This window comes from Eurosta solidaginis, chromosome 4, assembly GCF_040869045.1.
Source record: "Eurosta solidaginis isolate ZX-2024a chromosome 4, ASM4086904v1, whole genome shotgun sequence".
Taxonomy (NCBI): Eukaryota; Metazoa; Arthropoda; class Insecta; order Diptera; family Tephritidae; genus Eurosta; species Eurosta solidaginis.
In genome coordinates, this window is record NC_090322.1 from 27,535,175 (window position 1) to 27,558,288 (window position 23,114).

The window sequence follows — 23,114 nt, forward strand, 5'->3', positions numbered from 1 at the left end:
GTTGTCAAGCAGTTTCGATTAAGGCGATATCTAGCGAGCAATAGCAGTATTATTTTGAAAGTCAGTTTCATTTAAGCTATCAGTTTGGTTATTAAGCAAGCTAATTGCAAAGTATGAGTGTTATTGTGAAGTGCTTTAATAAAGGCCATTTTGCATTATTACAAATTGGAGTTATTTATTCAACAGTTTAGTGATTCGAACTTAGCAGAGGATTGCAAATAAGAGGATTTGCAAGTAAATTCGTTACAATATTTTTTGTAAGCAAAATCGTGGCTTCAATGCAGTACACTTTAACGCACGTAGCCTTAGCCATGACAAACTTGATTTTGTTAGGTATGTTTTTGAGCATTCTGCGGTGGATGTGATTTGTGTTTCTTAAACATGGTTCTGCAGTGAGATTCCTGATCTCAACTTTTCGATTACTGGGTACAATCTATTTCGGAATGATCGTAGGTACAAAAAAGGAGGGGGAGTTGCTATGTACTGTAAAAAAAACACTCAAATCTAGACTGTTAAAAACTTCTTATTCCTTCGATGTTGAATATATTTTCACTGAACTGTCTGATGGAGTAAATAAAATTATGGTAATATGTCTTTACAACCCCAAAAAAAATTTTTCATTAAAATAATTTTTTGTTGATTAGTTCGAATTTGTGATTGATTATGAACGTATTTTGATTTGTGGTGATTTTAATGTGAACCTACTTGTTAATGATTCCTACAGTAGTAAACTACTTGACCAGCTTGCAACAGCAGGTCTATGTGTTGTCAATAGTGCTAACACGGTTGATACCAAGCTAGATTCTCTTAATAATACCTTGACCAGATTGTTTAATGTGCATGTGCCTATTTGTTGCACAAGTGTTATTAACAGTTCGTGTCCCTGGTACAATTCGAGAGTTCGATCGGCTATTAAGAAACATCAAAAATACTATGGTAAGTGGCGTAAAAATAGGACAAATATTTCCTGGTGTCGATACAAAGAAGTGCGAAATGAAACAACAGCTATTATCAGGCAGGTTGATGTTTTGAAGCCTTTATTAAGTATAAAATCGAATTCTTTGGGGGAGGATGGAATCTCTCTAAGATTTATTAAGATCGTAATAGAGTATATACTAAGTCCGCTTACACACATAATACATTTCTGCTTCAGCTCTTCATGTTTCCCACGATGTGGAAGAAAGCAATTATTCTTCCTATTGCAAAAAAAAACTAATGCTACGTGTGCAGGTGATTATAGGCTTATCAGCATATTGCCTACATTTTCGAAGGTATATGAAAATTTAATGGCAGTACAAATTTCTTACTTTATCCAGCAAAATAAATTACTCAGTCCGTTGCAATCAGGCTTCAGACCAAAGCACAGCTGCTCTACAGCAATGGTTAAAGTATTGGATGATATAAGAACTAGTTTTGATAGTGGCGACCTAACACTTCTTTGTTTACTGGATTTCTCCAATTTGATTCTGTGAATCATAAGCTGCTATGTCCGAAGCTGAAGTATTTCTTCGGATTTGAGGATAGCTCAGTCAAGCTTATTGCCAGTTATCTTAAGGGTAGAACGCAGAAATTTAAATCAGGAAATTCTTTGTCGCAGTCTAAACCTGTGTATGCTGGCGTACCGCAAGGGCCGGTCCTTGGTCCACTTCTGTTTAGTCTCTTTGTGAATGATATTTTCGATGTGTGCCATTATGACAATATTCATGCATATGCCGATGACATGCAATTATATTTGTCAAGTCGTATCGGTCTTGTTGAAGATTTATGTTTCAAAATCAATAATGATCTGTCTGCAATCTCTGTTTGGGCTAGTGAAAATTCGTTGAGTTTGAATGCATCCAAGTCTTATGTTTTGCCTATATGTCATAGTGTTGTATATAATATTGACCTTCCTGCGTTGTATATTGGAACTAGTCCACTTAAATTTGTTGACAAAGTAAAAAGTCTAGGTTTTATTGTGAACTCTAAACTTACTTGTAGTGACCATGTCAACAGGGTAGTTACCAATGTTTATGCCATATTACGGAAGTTAAGAGTTTCAGCCCATTCACACCCGTTGAAACCAGGCGAAAACTTGTGCTGCAGTTAATTATGCCACTTATAACGTACGCTAATACAGTATATGGTAAAATGGACTCAGTGTCATACAACAAAGTTGCTGTAGCGTTTAACAATGCTACGAGATACGTTTACGGGATAGGTAGATATGATCACATATCTGCCTGGCGAACGAAAATTCTTGGGTGGAGCCTTGAAAATTATCTAGCCGCCAGGAATTGTATCTTTATATACAAATTATTATTGTGGAAGACACCAAATTACTTTTTCGAAAGGTTGAGACCAGTGAGATCACTGAGACATCAGAGTCTGGTCGTACCATCGCATAATTACTTAACCTCATCTAGACTATTTTTCATTAGCGCGGTTAAATTATGGAATTCAATCCCAGATAATGTGAAGGCTGGACTAAATAGATTAAACTACAAGGATGTAATACTCAAGTACTTCAAAGCTGTATAAAAACAATGCAAAAACATTGTAAGGGTGTTTAAGATCCCTACTTCTCTTTTCTTTCCCCTTTTCTCACTTTGATATTGACTATCTTTTCTTTCGTTAAGGTTTGATGTATTCTAAATTTTTTACTTAGATTTAAGTTAGGATATACATATTTGCACTGTTTTATGTTTAATAACATAGTTGAAGTACTTCTAAAAGACTATATCTGGTCTTGGCCTGTACTACGTTGGTAAATAAATAAATAAATATAAATAAATATAATTTTTTGGGTCGGACAGGTTATACATATGTGGGTAGGTATTGAAAAAAACCTTAAAAATCAAAGTAAAAAAAAAAGTAAAAAATAATTTAATTTCGCTGGTTGATTTATTAAGTTTGCTAATGTAACATCAGAAAGACATACTGATTTGAACTTGTTTGGTTAAATAAACAGTCAAGGCGTTGCGGGGCTAATTGCTTTATCGATAACTACTGTCGATTTTTGTATATCGCTTGAAGCAATCTAAATGACAAAGTTTTTGTTTTTACCATATGTATGTACCCTTCAAGCTTCAAGGCAAAAATTTGAATTTATCGGTACACAAATTACCCAACACTTAATTGCCCTATGCTTCCTGAACCGAGCAAGATTTTCGAAATCAAATTGTTGATTAGTCTCCAAACAGGTGACTATATAATGCTAAATAGTAGTTTGGTAAATCTTACTCGGTTAAAGGGATATAGGGCAATTTAGGTGCTGGGTCATTTGTGTACCGATAAATTCAAATTTTTTCCTTGAAGGGTTAATGATGGAACTTAATAACAACATAGCGTAAACTTCTATCTATGGAATCTAAAATAAAGTTGACAATGTACAAAAAGGCTTTTCTTTAACTTACAGCATCCTTATCTTTTTCTTACTTCTATTATCTTAACCCACTCTTACATATAATAGTCTATCCACAAGCTTCTTTGAACGCTCCGTTTGCCTCAAAGTACGCACGCCTCTGCTATCTGTTCAACGTCCTTAATTTCCTCAAACTCCCAGCTCACGACTCGGTGTTGTTGTAGCCATTTGCCCTGTATGAGTACCTGGTGGCGGTGGTGGTATCAATTTCGGCATTAAACGATTCAGTAGGTTGTGTATGGCAAATATGACATCATGATTGGCGAAGCAAAAGAGAAATGAAACCACAAATCCTTGTAGGCTCACAAAGATAACGGAGAGTATTTGGTATAAGCGCTCTAGAGTAGTGCCGCTATCTGGACGATATGGTAAAAGAAAATGTTGGAGGCCAAAGAGCGGAATCTGTGGAAGAAAAATGAAGGGAGTTAGTAATAAAATACGGTTTGATCGATAAAGCGTAATGAGCTCGCGTTGTAAGGCGAGTCCCCTTTCAGTTAATGCTTTTATAGGAAGCGCTTTGCAGCGTGCAGAGTTATTCGACCAATTGATTGAAATTGCTTGACATTGTATGGCGCTATGTTCCTAATGGGGCCACTTGTATATGACACCAATACTCTATCCTTTATAACAAGGTACCCGCCACCTTATTTGTGATATATGCATTGCACTCAGTTGAAGATACTCTACTACGTTTCTGTTGAAGGGATTGAATCTCATAGGTAAGTAAGCGTGGACCAAAATCTTTTTACAAAAATTGTTCTCGAACTTAAGAAGGCCTCATTATTAATACCGATTTGATAGATCAGCCTTCAAATTCCAACCTCAAGTACTATATGTCACCCGGCCTGTGAAAAGGTGGCTTTTGACTCAAAAAAAATTGTTCCGCTTTTTTTCTGGTTCCGATAGTTTTTGAGACGCTCTTTCACGTGGTGAAAACTAGAAAGTCCTAACTTGCTTAGAAGTGTTCTGGAGATGAGGCCTTACGTTTTCTTGATTTTTTTATTGCAGCTGAAGTCGCAGGTTTCTCCAGTTCTTTCTTTTTTGGATCTTGATTTGAAGATGAAGCTACAGACTTCTTCGGTTTAGGTTTTGACGATGAAGCCTTTGATTCCTTCGATACCACTTTGGTGGCTGGTGAAGCATCCTCAGATACTTTTGATAGCATTTTTTTCGATGGCAATGGAGCTAAAATATCCGCATTCGTGGCGTCTGAAACCAAGCTTCTTAGATTCTGATAAATGTATCACTGACGCTGTAGAGATAAACGGACTGGTTGAATAATTTCGGCATGGTGTCACCAACTGGTATTAATGACAGTTGAAATGATTCAACATCTTTACTGTCAGCAAATTTTTTGGTTTTCAAAGAATTTTTGCCCATTATGTAAAATGTTGGAATTGTGTAATACCTTTAAGTGGCTTGTAGAATGGTTTAAAATAACTATCCCATTCATACCAAACGACTTTTTTCGACGAAACAGCTGTATTATGGCCACCTGGTGACGATTGTACGACGCACTGCAGCAACTCTTCATATGTATCAATATTAGTAATAGCACACCTGGCCTTGAAAATACCGAAAAACCGATCTGGGGCAAACTTAGTATGCCCCGTCAATTGGAAATTTAATAAAATGGTAGTGTTGAGTCCTCGAACCAGCCGCCATTGCAGATATGATATCATGACATTATTCTTATTTTGTCCAACACAATTACCGCAGAAAAGTACAATTGTTTGGACATTTTTGCAATACGTTTCCAAATGATAATGTAGCAATCTTGCGAAATAAATTTATTTACCAATTCCTTTTCTTCGTTATCTGCAATACACAGGTTCACTGTAAAAATATTTTCATCCACTTCCATTTGACCTTCAGCTTGAAAAAATGCTTGTAGTTCGTCCTCGTAATTGATACCAACATTATCGAAAGAATCATCATCATTCTCTTCGTTTTCACAGAAATATGTTTGAAAAACCTCGCTAAATTCTTCTTCGACAGACATTATTCACAAGCGACACACTCGTTAAGCATTGCTTTTAAATCTGAGCACTCACACGATTTCTTTTCGGTCAGAAACTGGTTTGTGCTTTGCATTAAAAAAAACATCGCTCTTTATATACACACACGATCTTATCTCATTTATGCTCTTTTGCCTTTTTTGGTTGCCTTTTGGGCATGACTGTTCATAATGCAAAAGAAAAACTATTAAAAAAACTGAAGAAATGCATTGTTTATCTTTAACAGCTGTTTCTCGCAATTTCTGTTTTTGAGTCATAAGCCAACTTTTCATAGGCCGGGTCACATATGGTTATAAGGAATAACGAACCAAGTCCTATGTAAAAGTATAGAAGTAAGGCTTTTTTGTTGCATACTTTTCTGCGCACTTGATACTGTTTAGAAATTTTTAGCGATGGAGTTTTAGCGTTAGCCATGTTTGGAATCTGGTGGCTGGCGGTGGAAGTCCGAAGGTAGGTAGGTTGAACTGGCCGGTCCATGAGGTCCTCACATAGACTGATTGAGTCCGTAGTGTTACCAGAAGTTTGTTTTAACGACCAAACTGAAAAACCCTATCAAAAACCAGGACCTATGTTATAAAATAACTCCGTCCTCTTGGCAAATACTAGGAGCTTCCTAGGACTTAAGCCACTTGGTGCTTCTAGATCTGACAGCTGTATCACTCCTAATAGCTGGAGTCTTAGCCTGGCAAGTGCAGGGCACGAGCACAGAACATGCTCAATCGTTTCCTCCTCCAACCCGCACTTCCTACATCTGCTATCACTGACCAAGCCTAATTTAAAGGCATGTGACGCCAGAAGGCAGTGTCCAGTCAGAATACCCGTCATGAGTCTACAGTCCTCTCTTTTTAATGATAGAAGCAACTGTGTTAGTCTAAGGTTGGAAGTCCGAAGACTGCTTAAAATTTGCAATTTAAAATAACTATTGGCCTAAAAATATGCAAATCTAAAACTAAACCAAACTATTTTATAAGATCTGTAGCGCTTATAGCAAATTCAATAAGAATAAGAAAAACAATGCAGGGCAATATTCGTGTAGCTCTTTCCGCAATTGCCAGTTCTTGTTGTGTCGCGAAACTTTAAACACGTGTGCGCGAGTAATTTTTTTTGCCGCAAGTGATTAATAAATTTCTAGCTACATAAATTAGTGTGATTGTTGTGAAAAGATGTAAAATATTATAAAAGAATGATTAAAAGCATAAAATTATCAATTTGAAATGGGTGCAAAAAGTTTACGTGTATTTATTTATGCAAATTGAATGTGAATAAGCCGCGATGGTTGAAAGTGTACTCGTTGAAAAAGAACGAGTGAGAAGTGCTGAAAAATTAAATGTACATGCATACGTGTCGAGTATGTATGTACATATGTATGCGGGTGCATTAGACTGTTTCGTAAGTAATATTATTATTATTGAAAATGTCTGCTATTTTCCTTCTTTGTAGTACTTTTTTTTTTAAACAGCTCAAGCTTTATGAGCCAGCAAGTTTTTGCTTTTCATTTTGCTGCCCTAAATAGAATATAGTCTTAGGAAACAATCTAATGTGCCTACCACTGTGTTTGCATATAAAAGTGTTGAGTGGCTAGAAAGAATGAAAATTATATACGACAGTATGATACTCTTAACGAATGTCCAATATCGGGAGTAGTGGTGTCGAAAGACGTGTCTTGAATGCAAGGTTGCGAATCCAAAATCGTACATTAAACATTTGGAAAGATATTTCCAACAATCTGAAAAATTATGTCGGACGATGGTATTAATGGTAGTTTTGCGCAAAACACCTTTCTGCACTGGCGGCCTTCGGTGGAGCTTACAAAAAATTACCCTATGTGGGCCCACTCCCGGTTTGTAGTTCAAAACTATAACCGCGCATAATAGGAAGCTTTCTACACTATTTTTATCTTTTGCAAATACATATTTCCCGACAGAAGAAAAATTTTGAAACCCCGACTAGAATACGCTTCCATTAAGAATGTCATGCTGTCGTATAGAATTATCGAAAGAAGCAACAGTTTTTTGTTCAAAATTTAAGAAGTGGAAGATACGCTTTGAAGAAAAGAGAATTCTACGTAATAAAGAAAGGTAAGTATTTAAGGTTTTAGATATTTGGACCTAACGGCATCTATGTAGGTATTTTTTAGAGAAATAAATACTTGGCGGATATTGGTCGAGCTTCTCTTCCGATGTGCGTCGTACTCCTTTTTAAACCTTTCATGAACATGAAATGGTATATTAACTTTGGTCCGATGTTTGTAACGTTGAGAAATATAGAAGATAGACTCACCATTAAGTATATCGAATTGATCAAGGCGACGAACTGAGTTGATATAGCCATGTATGTCTGTCCGTCCGTCTGTCTGTTTGAACGCAAACTAGTCCCTCAAATTTTGAGATATCTCAATGAAATTTGGCACAAGGATGTATTTTTCTATTATATTAGACATTTGTCTGTCGGTAGGATTGGACCACTATAACATATATCTCCCATACAACCGATCGTTCAGATAAGACGATTTTGGTCATTCCTGCCTCAATTTTGAAAGTATAGACGTGAAACTTGGTTATATATATTTTAATAAATCATAGAATATTTTCTGAATAAATCACTACCGAATGCCGTTTAAAGCTGCAGACATTGGTGCGTTATCGGTAACCGTATCGGTAACCTTATAAAAGCTGGAGACATTGGTGCTTTATCGGTAACCGTATCGGTAACCTTTTAACAGCTGATTCGACCAACCTTATGAGAATCAATGCAATCGATTATTGGTGCCGCTAAGGTCGTAACCGTATCGTAGCCAATCAATTGGGTTTTGGTTTACCGTCGTAACCATAAACAGCTGATTACGTTAGGGATACGGATACAGCAATACGACATACGGCACCAATGACTCCGGCTAAAAGCTGATTCGACCAACTTTATGGGAATCAATGTAATCGATTATGGGTGCCATATCGTAACGCTAAGATCGTAACCGTATCGTAGCCAACCAATTGGTTTTTGGTTTTTCGCCATATACATAACCTCAAAATATTTGAGTTGGTGAATTTAATAACTTTTTGTAGATTCTATTCATTGTTTTGGATACGTTATGACTAGGAGACTTATTTTTTGTGGAATTGCAATTTTCTGCGTTTTCTTCATTTTTATGAAATTTTCACGATTTTTAGGTTAAGGCACCATTAATCGATAACAATGTATCGTATAGGGTTACGTTAGGGATACGACTACAGCGATACGACAAACGGCACCAATGACTCCGCTTTAAAGTGTAAAGCCAGTGAAATGTCAATGTTAGTGTGCATAGATGAAGTGGCTGGAAAGAATGGTAATCATATACGGCAGCATGATTCTCTTAACGAGTGCTGCTCAGAATTTTTTATATCGATGTGCGAATCACAATACATGTACAAAATTGTATGTGCACTGAAACTTTTTTTGTATTTAAAAAAATATATTTAAAAAATTTTATTTGTTTGAGGTCGGAAAAAGTTGAATATTTGGTTTCAAGTTACAAAATATTTGCTTAAAATATTACGTCAATAGTTATATCACCAACATACAAGAGCCAATAAATTTAATTCTCAAAATAGCGAAAAATTACATTGACCTCTAGCCTCAAGTTTTGTGGGAACATATTCTACATACTTATATTGTCGGAATTTGGTTTTCAATAATCATACTAAAAGTGAATGTAGAGATTTCCGTGAATGTTGCATTGGAAATGAATTTGAAAACTTTTGAAATGCTTAATTAGAGGGCTCCGCGTGGTTTGTTTTAAATTTGTGTTCATATTTACATAAATATATTACTGAGGTCCTGAAATACCATTTGAATTTAATAAGATGTTTAACAAGTAAGTGATAGGCATGGTACCTTTACGGTTCCCCCCACTTCCAGCCAAAATATGTCTCATAACCAAGAACAATAATATACCGAATTGAAATAAAAAGCCACTGAAACTACCCCGTATGGAGAAGCTCTTGTTCAAAATAAGTGCATTTGCACTGCATTCTGAACCACTAATAGTTCGCCATCTATCTTTTTTACATGTTTTCAATTGGCGAATTCCTAGGCGGTGTCCTAGGCGGTGGAAAATGTGCCTGCTGCTTTAACTTTTCACTAGTTCGTAATTGTATACAAATTTCTTTTTGGCACTTTTTCGATAGTTACGTACTGGCGGAATAGTGTTGAGAAAGATGCATACTCATTAAAGCTGGTAGCAGTTTTTTTGTCGATTTTATAACTGAAAATCAAGCTATTAACGAACTAGTACTTAATCGGCACGTAAGGTATAGTTCCGCACCAGAATTTTGTATCACTAGTTACTGACTTTCCTTGAGGGTAAGGTAAGTGAGGAAAGTTTTAGTTGTCAAATTGTTAGTGTACATTTTTTTATCATACACAAGTGCCTGAGCTTCATACGGGAGTTCTTTTTTTCGCACTTTCATAAGAAATTTAAGGAAACTTCGTTTATTTCCCACCTTATACTAACGTTCGTATCGCTAAATTGTTGAATAAATAACTCCAATATTCAGTAATGCAAAATGGGCTTCATTAGACTACTTATACTTCGCAACTGATAGCGTGCTTAAATCAAACTGAATCTGCTTACTCAGCTTTCGCGCCTTTTATACCCTCTGCTGTCTCTTTCGCATACTTCTAGGCGCTTATTCTTCTAGAATTTACTAATTAGTTACCAGCTATAAACTTACTAGCTATAAACTACAGATGCACGTTTATAGCCTCTCGCATAGCCATATGCGCGTGTATATGTGAGTAATACTTCCACCGATGATTGCATACTTTTGTGAGTATCTCAGATATATGCATGCGAATTTGTAGTTTATAGTCTCTCGCATAGCCATATGCGTGTGTCTCCCCTGCTTGTATGCACATATGTGTATACATAATGATTGATTTGTTTAAGTACATACAAGTGACTGCTTAGTATCGGCTTAGAGATGATAGTATCCTTTAGTGTTGCTAATATTCATCACACTGCCCTCCACCTAAGTATGATCGTCCCAATGAGACAAATCCCTCTATCTAACCGCGGCTAGCATCTCCAAATGAACCACCCTTCTATTTCGTGGTTTCCCAATGGTTTGTATGCGGTAGATGGTATCACTGATCCTCTTCACAACTTTGTGTGAGCCTTCCCAACTGCGCCGAAATTTGAATGGAACACCTTTCCGCCGGTGAGGGTTGTATAACAGTACCAAATCTCCCTCCAAAAAACCTTCCGAATTTTTGCTCTCGTCGTACCTGTGTTTCATCTTACTACTCATTACTCTGGGCCGTTCCCTCACAGTCTGTTCTTTGGCCAATGAACTACTTCGCAGAGCTTGCGCTTGGCGGATTGGCTTTGCATAATCAGTATCGTTCCGACGTTTCATAACAGTAGTGTGCCCTGGCTTGAAACGACCCTTGCATTCTTTCTGCGAAATTCTTTCCTTCGTTTTAGTGCATCCATTTGGGTTTGTCAATGCCAGTGTTTCTCTCGCAGATATCTTTGATTTTGCTTTGTTTGGCCCATTCGTTCCATCAACCTTTACCTTTGACTTTCGTGGTCTTTGTCGAGTCTTTCCAGCAGTACTCGATTACTGCTGAACTTTTTCTCCAAACTGAAGTGCCACTTATTCTTGTTCTTATAACGCATAATCCTTCTCTGCATATCGATCCTGATGTTATGGTCAACTAAGAAGTCCACTCCAAATATGACTTCATCAAAGATCTCTGCCACAACGAATTTGTATAGAATCGTGACCTTACCAATTAAGACTTCACATACCACTTCTCCCTGGACTTGGTTATACTCGTTAGTGACCGTACGCAACATTGCTACAGGTAATGGCTTTACTCTCCTGTTGACCAAATCAGATCGGATCAAGGAATGAGATGCGCCCGTATCCACAGTCAGTACACGTTCTTTGCCATCCACATTTCTTTTGACGGTAAGACTGCTCCAGTTTCTTCCAATTTGTGAGATACGGATTATCGGGCATTCAATTGAGGGAGCAAGCTGTCGCCCCTTGCGGCTGACTCGCTTTAGTATAACGATTGATTGGTCTTGGAGATTTGCTCATGTCCTTCAGCTCTGCGTTTACGACCACCCACATTGTTGGAACTGTTAGGGTTGGTGTTGCAATAACGCGCAATGTGCCCTGGCTTTCCACACTTAAAGCATTTGACTGCATAATTATAGGGGTTTTAGGTTTGCATATGTCGCTCGCTTCGTTTCACGTCCCGTATGCCATTTATACAACTCTTTTATAAAACTCTGGATTTTTACCCTCTCGGTGTATTCCACGGGTGCGTCCGCATTTGCCAAATGAGCCAACCTTTCAACATCCGAAGCAAACTCTTGCAAAGTCTCATTGGCTTTTTGGTAACGGTTTTGCAACTTAATTTGGCATATTTGTTTCCTGTGTTCGCTTCCGTATCGCCTCTCTAGAGCGTTCATCAATTTTTCATAGTTGCTCCGTTCGTACTCTGGAATAGTCTGTAAGATTTCAGCTGCAGGCCCTTTCAACGTCACGAGCAATGCATCAACTTTATCATCCGGATTCCAGTTGCTCAATGCTGACGTCTTCTCAAACTGTAACTTAAAGACCTGGAAAGGAACAGAACCGTCAAAGTATGGTGTCTTTACCTTTGGATTACTCGCTGAAACTGCAGGACGATTTATTTGCAAACCCTGTATACGACCTCTCAAAGCTTCTATCTCGGCATCAATTGTGTCCCTTGCTTCCTGTGATTATAAGTGCGAAGACATTTGTGCCACCTGCAATGATAAGCGCTCCCCTTGTGCTTCCATCTTGTATGTAATCTGTGTCGACATTTCTGAAATACACGCTTGTTGTGATTCCATCATGGATGTTGTGCGTGTCTCTTGCGATGCCAGTTGAGATGACATTTGTGATGATATTTTTGAAATGCGTGCCTCCTGTATTTCGAATTGTAATGCCATATATGTCTTCTGTTCTTCCAGTTGAGATGAAATTTGAGAGGACATTGATGGTACTGTCGATGTTTGTGCAGATATTGCAGCCAATATCATGTTCAAGTCTGTGCTTGTAACTGTCTGCGATGTTTCGTTCTTCTCTTAAATTTCTGTTGTTGATTCTTCCACATCAGGATAAAAGACATACTCGTCCACGTTAATTCCTTCCAACTCCAATACCTGTCGTAGCCGTGCTTGAAGTTCGATCTTATTGCCGGGTGTATTCAATCCACGGTTCTCCAACTCCTTTTTCATTTGCTGGATCATTAATTCACTTAACTTTGCCATGTCCAAGTTGTATTCAAAATCTCCAGATTTTATTCAACAATTCCTCTTCTGACACCAATATACTGCAATTCCTCTTATTTGCAACCTCCTACTAATGTTCGAATCACTAAACTGTTGAATAAATAACTCCACTATTCAATAATGCAAAATGGCCTATATTAAAGTTCTTCACAATAACACTTATACTTCGCAACTGATAGCTTGCTTAAATGAAACTGATTTTTCGTGCCTCAACTGTTGCTGCTTTTATAGTGTTTGATTTCCTCGTTGATATATTTCTAGGCGGTTCTATTTCCAGAATTTACTAGTTAGTTAGGAGCTATAAAATTACCAACTGTAACTACGTTTATGGCTTCTCATATGCGCGAGTATATGTGAGTGATACTTGCACAAATTATTGTCTACTTTTGAGCGCATATCAGATAAGATATATGCATGTGTTTGTGCGTTTTCCCTCGTGTACGTACATATGTGTAGACATAATTATTGATTCGCTTATGTAGATACAAGTGACTGCCTGCTTTATTGTTGTTGTGGCTTCATTTACTTAGCATCAGACTAGTGATGTGAGTTTCACTTAGTGTCACGAATATTCGTCACAATATGTATCAATATTAGTGATATGTTGTTGTTGTTGTTGTAGCGATTAGTTACTCCCCGAAGGCTTTGGGGAGTGTTATCGATGTGATGGTCCTTTGTCGGATACAGATCCGATACGCTCCGGTAACACAGCACCATTAAGGTGCTGGCCCGACCATCTCGGGAACGATTTATATGGCCACATTAAACCTTCAGGCCATCCCTCCCTCCCCACCACCAAGTTCCATGAGGAGCTTGGGGTCGCCAGAGCCTCGTCTGTTAGTGAAACGGGATTTGCCGCTCGAAGGTGAGGTTGACAATTGGGTTGGAGAAGCTATATATTGCGCTACACAACCCCTTAAATCCCATATTAGTGATATCATACCTGGCCTTGAAAAAACCGAAAAACTGCAACACGTTTCCAAATAATAATGTATCAATCTTGCGAAATACATTTTTTTACCAATTCCTTTTGTTGTTGTTGTTGTAGCGATAAGGTTGCTCCCCGAAGGCTTTGGGGAGTGTTATCGATGTGATGGTCCTTTGCCGGATACAGATCCGGTACGCTCCGGTACCACAGCACCATTTAGGTGCTAGCACGACCATCTCGGGAACGATTTATGTGGCCACATTAAACCTTCAGGCCATCCCCTCCCTCCCCATCCCCAAGTTTCATGAGGAGCTTGGGGTCGCCAGAGCCTCGTCTGTTAGTGAAACAGGATTCGCCGCGGATAGGTGAGGTTGACAATTAGGTTTGGAGAAGCTATATATTGCGCTGGCAACCTGAGTGGTTGCGCTACACACCCCTTGAATCTGGTATTTTAGTCGCCTCTTACGACAGGCATACCTATCGCGGGTATATTCTTACCCCTTACCCGCTGGGGGGACCAATTCCTTTTCTTCGTTATCTGTAATACACAAGTCCACTGTAAAAATCTTTTGATCCACTTCCATTTGACCTTCAGCCTGAAACAGTGCTTGTAGTTCGTCCTCGTAATTGATACCAACATCATCGAAAGAATCATCATCATTTTCTTCGTTTTCAAAGAAATATGTTTGAAAAGCCTCGATAAATTCTTCTTCGACAGACATTATTCACAAGCGACAAACTCGTTCAGCATTGCTTTTAAATCTGAGAACTCACACGATTTCTTTTCGGTCAGAAACTGGTTTGTGCTTTGCATTGAAAAACACATCGCTCTTTATATACACACACGAACTTATCGCATTTATGCACTTTTGCCTTTTTTGGTTGCCTTTTGGGCATGACTGTTCATAATGCAAAAGAAAAACTATTAAAAAACTGAAGAAATGCATTGTTTATCTTTAACAGCTGTTTCTCGCAATTTCTGTTTTTGAGTCATAAGCCACCTTTTCATAGGCCGGGTCACATATTATGGTTATAAGGAATAACCAACCAAGTCCTATGTAAAAGTATAGAAGTAAGGCTTTTTTGTTGCATACTTTTCTGCGCACTTGATACTGTTTAGAAATTTTTAGCGATGGAGTTTTAGCGTTAGCGAAGTTTGGAATCTGTGGGCTGGCGGTGGAAGTCCGAAGACTGCTTAAAATTTGCAATTTAAAATAACTATTGGCCTAAAAGTATGCAAATCTAAAACTAAACCAATCTATTTTTTAGGATCTGTAGCGCTCAATAAGAATAAGAAAAACAATGCAGGGCAATATTCGTGAAGCTCTTTTCCGCAATTGCCAGTTCTTGTTGTGTCGCGAAACTTTAAACACGTGTGCGCGAGTAATTTTTTTTGCCGCAAGTGATTAATAAATTTCTAGCTACATAAATTAGTGTGATTGTTGTGGAAAGATGTAAAATATTATAAAAGAATGATTAAAAGCATAAAATTATCAATTTGAAATGGGTGCAAAAAGTTTACGTGTATTTATTTATGCAAATTGAATGTGAATAAGCCGCGATGGTTGAAAGTGTACTCGTTGAAAAAGAACGAGTGAGAAGTGCTGAAAAATTAAATGTACATGCATACGTGTCGAGTATGTATGTACATATGTATGCGGGTGCATTAGACTGTTTCGTAAGTAATATTATTATTATTGAAAATGTCTGCTATTTTCCTTCTTTGTAGTACTTTTTTTTTTAAACAGCTCAAGCTTTATGAGCCAGCAAGCTTTTGCTTTTCATTTTGCTGCCCTAAATAGAATATAGTCTTAGGAAACAATCTAATGTGCCTACCACTGTGTTTGCATATAAAAGTGTTGAGTGGCTAGAAAGAATGAAAATTATATACGACAGTATGATACTCTTAACGAATGTCCAATATCGGGAGTAGTGGTGTCGAAAGACGTGTCTTGAATGCAAGGTTGCGAATCCAAAATCGTACATTAAACATTTGGAAAGATATTTCCAACAATCTGAAAAATTATGTCGGACGATGGTATTAATGGTAGTTTTGCGCAAAACACCTTTCTGCACTGGCGGCCTTCGGTGGAGCTTACAAAAAATTACCCTATGTGGGCCCACTCCCGGTTTGTAGTTCAAAACTATAACCGCGCATAATAGGAAGCTTTCTACACTATTTTTATCTTTTGCAAATACATATTTCCCGACAGAAGAAAAATTTTGAAACCCCGACTAGAATACGCTTCCATTAAGAATGTCATGCTGTCGTATAGAATTATCGAAAGAAGCAACAGTTTTTTGTTCAAAATTTAAGAAGTGGAAGATACGCTTTGAAGAAAAGAGAATTCTACGTAATAAAGAAAGGTAAGTATTTAAGGTTTTAGATATTTGGACCTAACGGCATCTATGTAGGTATTTTTTAGAGAAATAAATACTTGGCGGATATTGGTCGAGCTTCTCTTCCGATGTGCGTCGTACTCCTTTTTAAACCTTTCATGAACATGAAATGGTATATTAACTTTGGTCCGATGTTTGTAACGTTGAGAAATATAGAAGATAGACTCACCATTAAGTATATCGAATTGATCAGGGCGACGAACTGAGTTGATATAGCCATGTCCGTCTGTCCGTCCGTCTGTCTGTTTGAACGCAAACTAGTCCCTCAAATTTTGAGATATCTCAATGAAATTTGGCACAAGGATGTATTTTTGTATTATATTAGACATTTGTCGGATCCGGTAGGATTGGACCACTATAACATATATTTCCCATACAACCGATCGTTCAGATAAGACGATTTTGGTCATTCCTGCCGCAATTTTGAAAGTATAGACGTGAAACTCGGTGATATATATTTTAATATATCATAGAATATTTTCTGAAAAAATCACTACCGAATGCCGTTTAAAGCTGCAGACATTGGTGCGTTATCGGTAACCGTATCGGTAACCTTATAACAGCTGATTGGACCAACTTTATGGGAATCAATATAATCGATTATGGGTGCCATATCGTAACGCTAAGATCGTAACCGTATCGTAGCCAACCAATTGGTTTTTGGTTTTTCGCCATATACATAACCTCAAAATATTTGAGTTGGTGAATTTAATAACTTTTTGTAGATTCTATTAATTGTTTTGCATACGTTATGACTTGGAGACTTATTTTTTGTGGAATTGCAATTTTCTGCGTTTTCTTCATTTTTATGAAATTTTCACGATTTTTAGGTTAAGGCACCATTAATCGATAACAATGTATCGTATAGGGTTACGTTAGGGATACGACTACAGCGATACGACAAACGGCACCAATGCCTCCGCTTTAAAGTGTAAAGCCAGTGAAATGTCAATGTTAGTGTGCATAAATGAAGTGGCTGGAAAGAATGGTAATCATATACGGCAGCATGATTCTCTTAACGAGTGCTGCTCAGAATTTTTTATATCGATGTGCGAATCACAATACATGCACAAAATTGTATGTGCACTGAAACTTTTTTTGTATTTAAAAAAATATATTTAAAAAATTTTATTTGTTTGAGGTCGGAAAAAGTTGAATATTTGGTTTCAAGTTACAAAATATTTGCTTAAAATATTACGTCAATAGTTATATCACCAACATACAAGAGCCAATAAATTTAATTCTCAAAATAGCGAAAAATTACATTGACCTCTAACCTCAAGTTTTATGGGAACATATTCTGCACACTTATATTGTCGGAATTTGGTTTTCAATAATCATACTAAAAGTGAATGTAGAGATTTCCGTGAATGTTGCATTGGAAATGAATTTGAAAACTTTTGAAATGCTTAATTAGAAGGCTCCGCGTGGTTTGTTTTAAATTTGTGTTCATATTTACATAAATATATTACTGAGGTCCTGAAATACCATTTGAATTTAATAAGATGTTTAACAAGTAAATGATAGGCATGGTACCTTTACGGTTCCCCCCACTTCCAGCCAAAAAATGTCTCATAACCAAGAACAATAATATACCGAATTGAAATAAAAGGCCACTGAAACTACCCCGTATGGAGAAGCTCCAGTTCAAAATAAGTGCATTTCCACTGCATTCTGAACCACTAATAGTTCGTCATCTATCTTTTTTACATGTTTTCAATTGGCGAATTCCTAGGCGGTGTCCTAGGCGGTGGAAAATGTGCCTGCTGCTTTAACTTTTCACTAGTTCGTAATTGTATACAAATTTCTTTTTGGCACTTTTTCGATAGTTACGTACTGGCGGAATAGTGTTGAGAAAGATGCATACTCATATGTAGCCGCAGCTCGTTAAAGCTGGTAGCAGTTTTTTTGTGGATTTTATAACTGAAAATCAAGCTTTAACGAACTAGTACTTAATCGGCACGTAAGGTATAGTTCCGCACCAGAATTTTGTATCACTAGTTACTGACTTTCCTTGAGGGTAAGGTAAGTGAGGAAAGTTTTAGTTGTCAAATTGTTAGTGTACATTTTTTTATCATACACAAGTGCCTGAGCTTCATACGGGAGTTCTTTTTTTTCGCACTTTCATAAGAAATTTAAGGAAACTTCGTTTATTTCCCACCTTATACTAACGTTCGTATCGCTAAATTGTTGAATAAATAACTCCAATATTCAATAATGCAAAATGGGCTTCATTAGACTACTTATACTTCGCAACTGATAGCGTGCTTAAATCAACCTGGCTCTGCTTACTCCGCTTTCGCTCCTTTTATACTCTCTGCTGTCTCTTTTGCATACTTCTAGGGGTTTCTTCTTCTAGAATTTACTAATTAGTTACCAGCTATAAACTTACTAGCTATGAACTACATATGCACGTTTATATACTCTCGCATAGCCATATTCGCGTGTATAAGTGAGTAATACTTCCACCGATGATTGCATACTTTTGTGAGTATCTCAGATATATGCATGCGAATTTGTAGTTTATAGTCTCTCGCATAGCCATATGCGTGTGTCTCCGCTGCTTGTATGCACATATGTGCATACATAATGATTGATTTGTTTAAGTACATACAAGTGACTGCTTAGTATCGGCTTAGAGATGATATTATCCCTTAGTGTTGCTAATATTCGTCACACTGCCCTCCACCTAAGTCTGATCGTCCCGATGAGACAAATCCCTCTATCTAACCGCGGCTAACCTCTCCAAATGAACCACACTTCTATTTCGTGGTTTCCCAATGGTTTGTATGCGGTAGTTGGTATCACTGATCCTCTTCACAACTTTGTGGGGGCCTTTCCAACTGCACCGAAATTTAGATGGAACACCTTTCCGCCGGTGAGGATTGTATAACAGTACCAAATCTCCCTCCACAAAACCTTCCGAATTTTTGCTCTCGTCGTACCTGTGTTTCATCTTACTATTCATTACTCTGGGCCGTTCCCTCACAGTCTGTTCTTTGGCCAATGAACTACTTCGAAGAGCTTGCGCTTGACGGATTGGCTTTGCATAATCAGTATCGTTCCGACGTTTTATAACAGTAATGTGCCCTGACTTGAAACCACCCTTGCACACTTTCTGCGAAATTCTTTCCTTCGTTTTAGTGCGTCCATTTGGGTTTGTCAATGCCAGTGTTTCTCTCGCAGATATCTTTGATTTGTTTGGCCCATTCGTTCCTTTACCTTTGACTTTCGTGGTCTTTGTCGAGTCCTCTCACCAGTACTCGATTAATGCTGAACCCTTTTTCCAAACTGAAGTGCCACTTATTCCTGTTCTTATAACGCATAATCCTTCTCTGCATATCGATCCTGATGTTATGGGCAACTAAGAAGTCCACTCCAAATATGACTTCATCAACGATCTCTGCCACAACGAATTTGTATAGAACCGTGACCTTACCAATTAGGACTTCACATATCACTTCTCCCTGGACTTGGTTATACTCGCCAGTGACCGTACGCAACATTGCTATAGGTAATGCCTTTACTTTCCTGTTGACCAAATCAGATCGGATCAAGGAATGAGATGCGTTCGTATCTACAGTCAGTACACGTTCTTTGCCATCCACATTTCCTTTGACGGTAAGACTGCTCCAGTTTCTTCCAATTTGTGAGATAGAGATTATCGGGCATTCAATTGAGGGAGCAAGCTGTCGCCCCTTGCGACTGACTCGCTTTAGTATAACGATTGATTGGTCTTGGAGATTTGCTCATGTCCTTCAGCTCTGCGTTTACGACCACCCACATTGTTGGAACTGTTAGGGTTGGTGTTGCAATAACGCGCAATGTGCCCTGGCTTTCCACACTTAAAGCATTTGACTGCATAATTATAGGGGTTTTAGGTTTGCATATGTCGCTCGCTTCGTTTCACGTCCCGTATGCCATTTATACAACTCTTTTATAAAACTCTGGATTTTTACCCTCTCGGTGTATTCCACGGGTGCGTCCGCATTTGCCAAATGAGCCAACCTTTCAACATCCGAAGCAAACTCTTGCAAAGTCTCATTGGCTTTTTGGTAACGGTTTTGCAACTTAATTTGGCATATTTGTTTCCTGTGTTCGCTTCCGTATCGCCTCTCTAGAGCGTTCATCAATTTTTCATAGTTGCTCCGTTCGTACTCTGGAATAGTCTGTAAGATTTCAGCTGCAGGCCCTTTCAACGTCACGAGCAATGCATCAACTTTATCATCCGGATTCCAGTTGCTCAATGCTGACGTCTTCTCAAACTGTAACTTAAAGACCTGGAAAGGAACAGAACCGTCAAAGTATGGTGTCTTTACCTTTGGATTACTCGCTGAAACTGCAGGACGATTTATTTGCAAACCCTGTATACGACCTCTCAAAGCTTCTATCTCGGCATCAATTGTGTCCCTTGCTTCCTGTGATTATAAGTGCGAAGACATTTGTGCCACCTGCAATGATAAGCGCTCCCCTTGTGCTTCCATCTTGTATGTAATCTGTGTCGACATTTCTGAAATACGCGCTTGTTGTGATTCCATCATGGATGTTGTGCGTGTCTCTTGCGATGCCAGTTGAGATGACATTTGTGATGATATTTCTGAAATGCGTGCCTCCTGTATTTCGAATTGTAATGCCATATATGTCTTCTGTTCTTCCAGTTGAGATGAAATTTGAGAGGACATTGATGGTACTGTCGATGTTTGTGCAGATATTGCAGCCAATATCATGTTCAAGTCTGTGCTTGTAACTGTCTGCGATTTTTCGTTCTTCTCTTAAATTTTTGTTGTTGATTTTTCCACATCAGGATAAAAGACATACTCGTCCACGTTAATTCCTTCCAACTCCAATACCTCTCGTAGCCGTGCTTGAAGTTCGATCTTATTGCCGGGTGTATTCAATCCACGGTTCTCCAACTCCTTTTTCATTTGCTGGATCCTTAATTCACTTAACTTTGCCATGTCCAAGTTGTATTCAAAATCTCCAGATTTTATTCAACAATTCTTCTTCTGACCCCAATATACTGCAATTGCTCTTATTTGCAACCTCCTACTAACGTTCGAATCACTAAACTGTTGAATAAATAACTCCACTATTCAATAATGCAAAATGGCCTATATTAAAGTTCTTCACAATAACACTTATACTTCGCAACTGATAGCTTGCTTAAATGAAACTGATTTTTCGTGCCTCAACTGTTGCTGCTTTTATAGTGTTTGATTTCCTCGTTGATATATTTCTAGGCGGTTCTATTTCCAGAATTTACTAGTTAGTTAGGAGCTATAAAATTACCAACTGTATTTTTTTACCAATTCCTTTTCTTCGTTATCTGTAATACACAAGTCCACTGTAAAAATCTTTTGATCCACTTCCATTTGACCTTCAGCTTGAAACAGTGCTTGTAGTTCGTCCTCGTAATTGATACCAACATCATCGAAAGAATCATCATCATTTTCTTCGTTTTCACAGAAATGTGTTTGAAGAGCCTCGCTAAATTCTTCTTCGAAAGACATTATTCACAAGCGACACACTCGTTCAGCATTGCTTTTAAATCTGAGTACTCACACGATTTCTTTTCGGTCAGAAATTAGTTTGTGCTTTGCATTGAAAAAAACATCGCTCTTTATATACACACACGATCTTATCTCATTTATGCACTTTTACCTTTTTTGGTTGCCTTTTGGGCATGACTGTTCATAATGCAAAAGAAAAACTACTAAGAAACTGAAGAAATGCATTGTTTATCTTTAACAGCTGTTTCTCGCAATTTCTTTTTTGAGTCATAAGCCACCTTTTCATAGGCCGGGTCACATATTATGGTTATAAGGAATAACCAACCAAGTCCTATGTAAAGGTAAAAAAGTAAGGCTTTTTTGTTGCATAATTTTCTGCGCACTTGATACTGTTTAGAAATTTTTAGCGATGGAGTTTTAGCGTTAACGAAGTTTGGAATCTGGGGCTGGCGGCGGAAGTCCGAAGAATGCTTAAAATTTGCAATTTAAAATAACTATTGGCCTAAAAGTATGCAAATTTAAAACTAAACCAAACTATTTTATAGGATCTGTAGCGCTCATAGCAAGTTCAATAAAAAAAAAAAAAAAAAACAATGCAGTGCAATATTCGTGAAGCTCTTTTCCGCAATTGCCAGTTCTTGTTGCGTCGCGAAACTTTAAACACGTGTGCGCGAGTAATTTTTTTTGCGGCAAGTGATTAGTAAATTTCTAGCTACATGAATTAGTGTGATTGTTGTGAAAAGATGTAAAATATTATAAAAGAATGATTAAAAGTATAAAATTATCAATTTGAAATGGGTGTAAAAAGTTTACGTGTATTTATTTATGCAAATTGAATGTGAATAAGCCGCGATGGCTGAAAGTGTACTCGTTGAAAAAGAACGAGTGAGAAGTGCTGAAAAATTAAATGTACATGCATACGTGTTGAGTATGTATGTACATATGTATGCGGGTGCATTAGACTGTTTCGTAAGTAATATTATTATTATTGAAAATGTCCGCTATTTTCCTTCTTTGTAGTACTTTTTTTTTTAAACAGCTCAAGCTTTATGAGCCAGCAATTTTTTGCTTTTGATTTTGCTGCCTTAATAGAATATAGTCTTAGGAAACAATCTAATGTGCCTACCACTGTGTTTGCATATAAAAGTGTTGGGTGGCTAGAAAGAATGAAAATTATATACGACAGTATGATACTCTTAACGAATGTCCAATATCGGGAGTAGTGGTGTCGAAAGACGTGTCTTGAATGCAAGGTCGCGAATCCCAAATCGTACATTAAACATTTGGAAAGATATTTCCAACAATCTGAAAAATTATGTCGGACGATGGTATTAATGGTAGTTTTGCGCAAAACACCTTTCTGCACTGGCGGCCTTCGGTAGAGCTTTAAAACTATAATCGAGCATACTAGGAAGCTTTCTACACTATTTTTATCTTTTGCAAATACATATTTCCCGACAGAAGGAAAATTTTGAAACCCCGACTAGAATACGCTTCCATTAAGAATGTCATGCTGTTGTTGTTGTTGTTGTTGTAGCGATTA

The 23,114-nt window shown here is 37.7% G+C and overlaps 1 protein-coding gene across 1 annotated transcript in view; it reads right to left on the bottom strand.

Annotated features, from left to right (window-relative positions):
- Positions 1-2,827: 2,827 nt before the first annotated feature.
- The window catches only part of hec (hector), a 59,485-nt gene continuing 39,198 nt past the window's right edge, over positions 2,828-23,114 (bottom strand). The window contains exon 10 of the mRNA XM_067780970.1: positions 2,828-3,805. Coding sequence (XP_067637071.1) covers positions 3,533-3,805 — 273 coding nt within the window. The 3' untranslated portion in view covers positions 2,828-3,532. The remainder of the gene's footprint in view (positions 3,806-23,114) is intronic.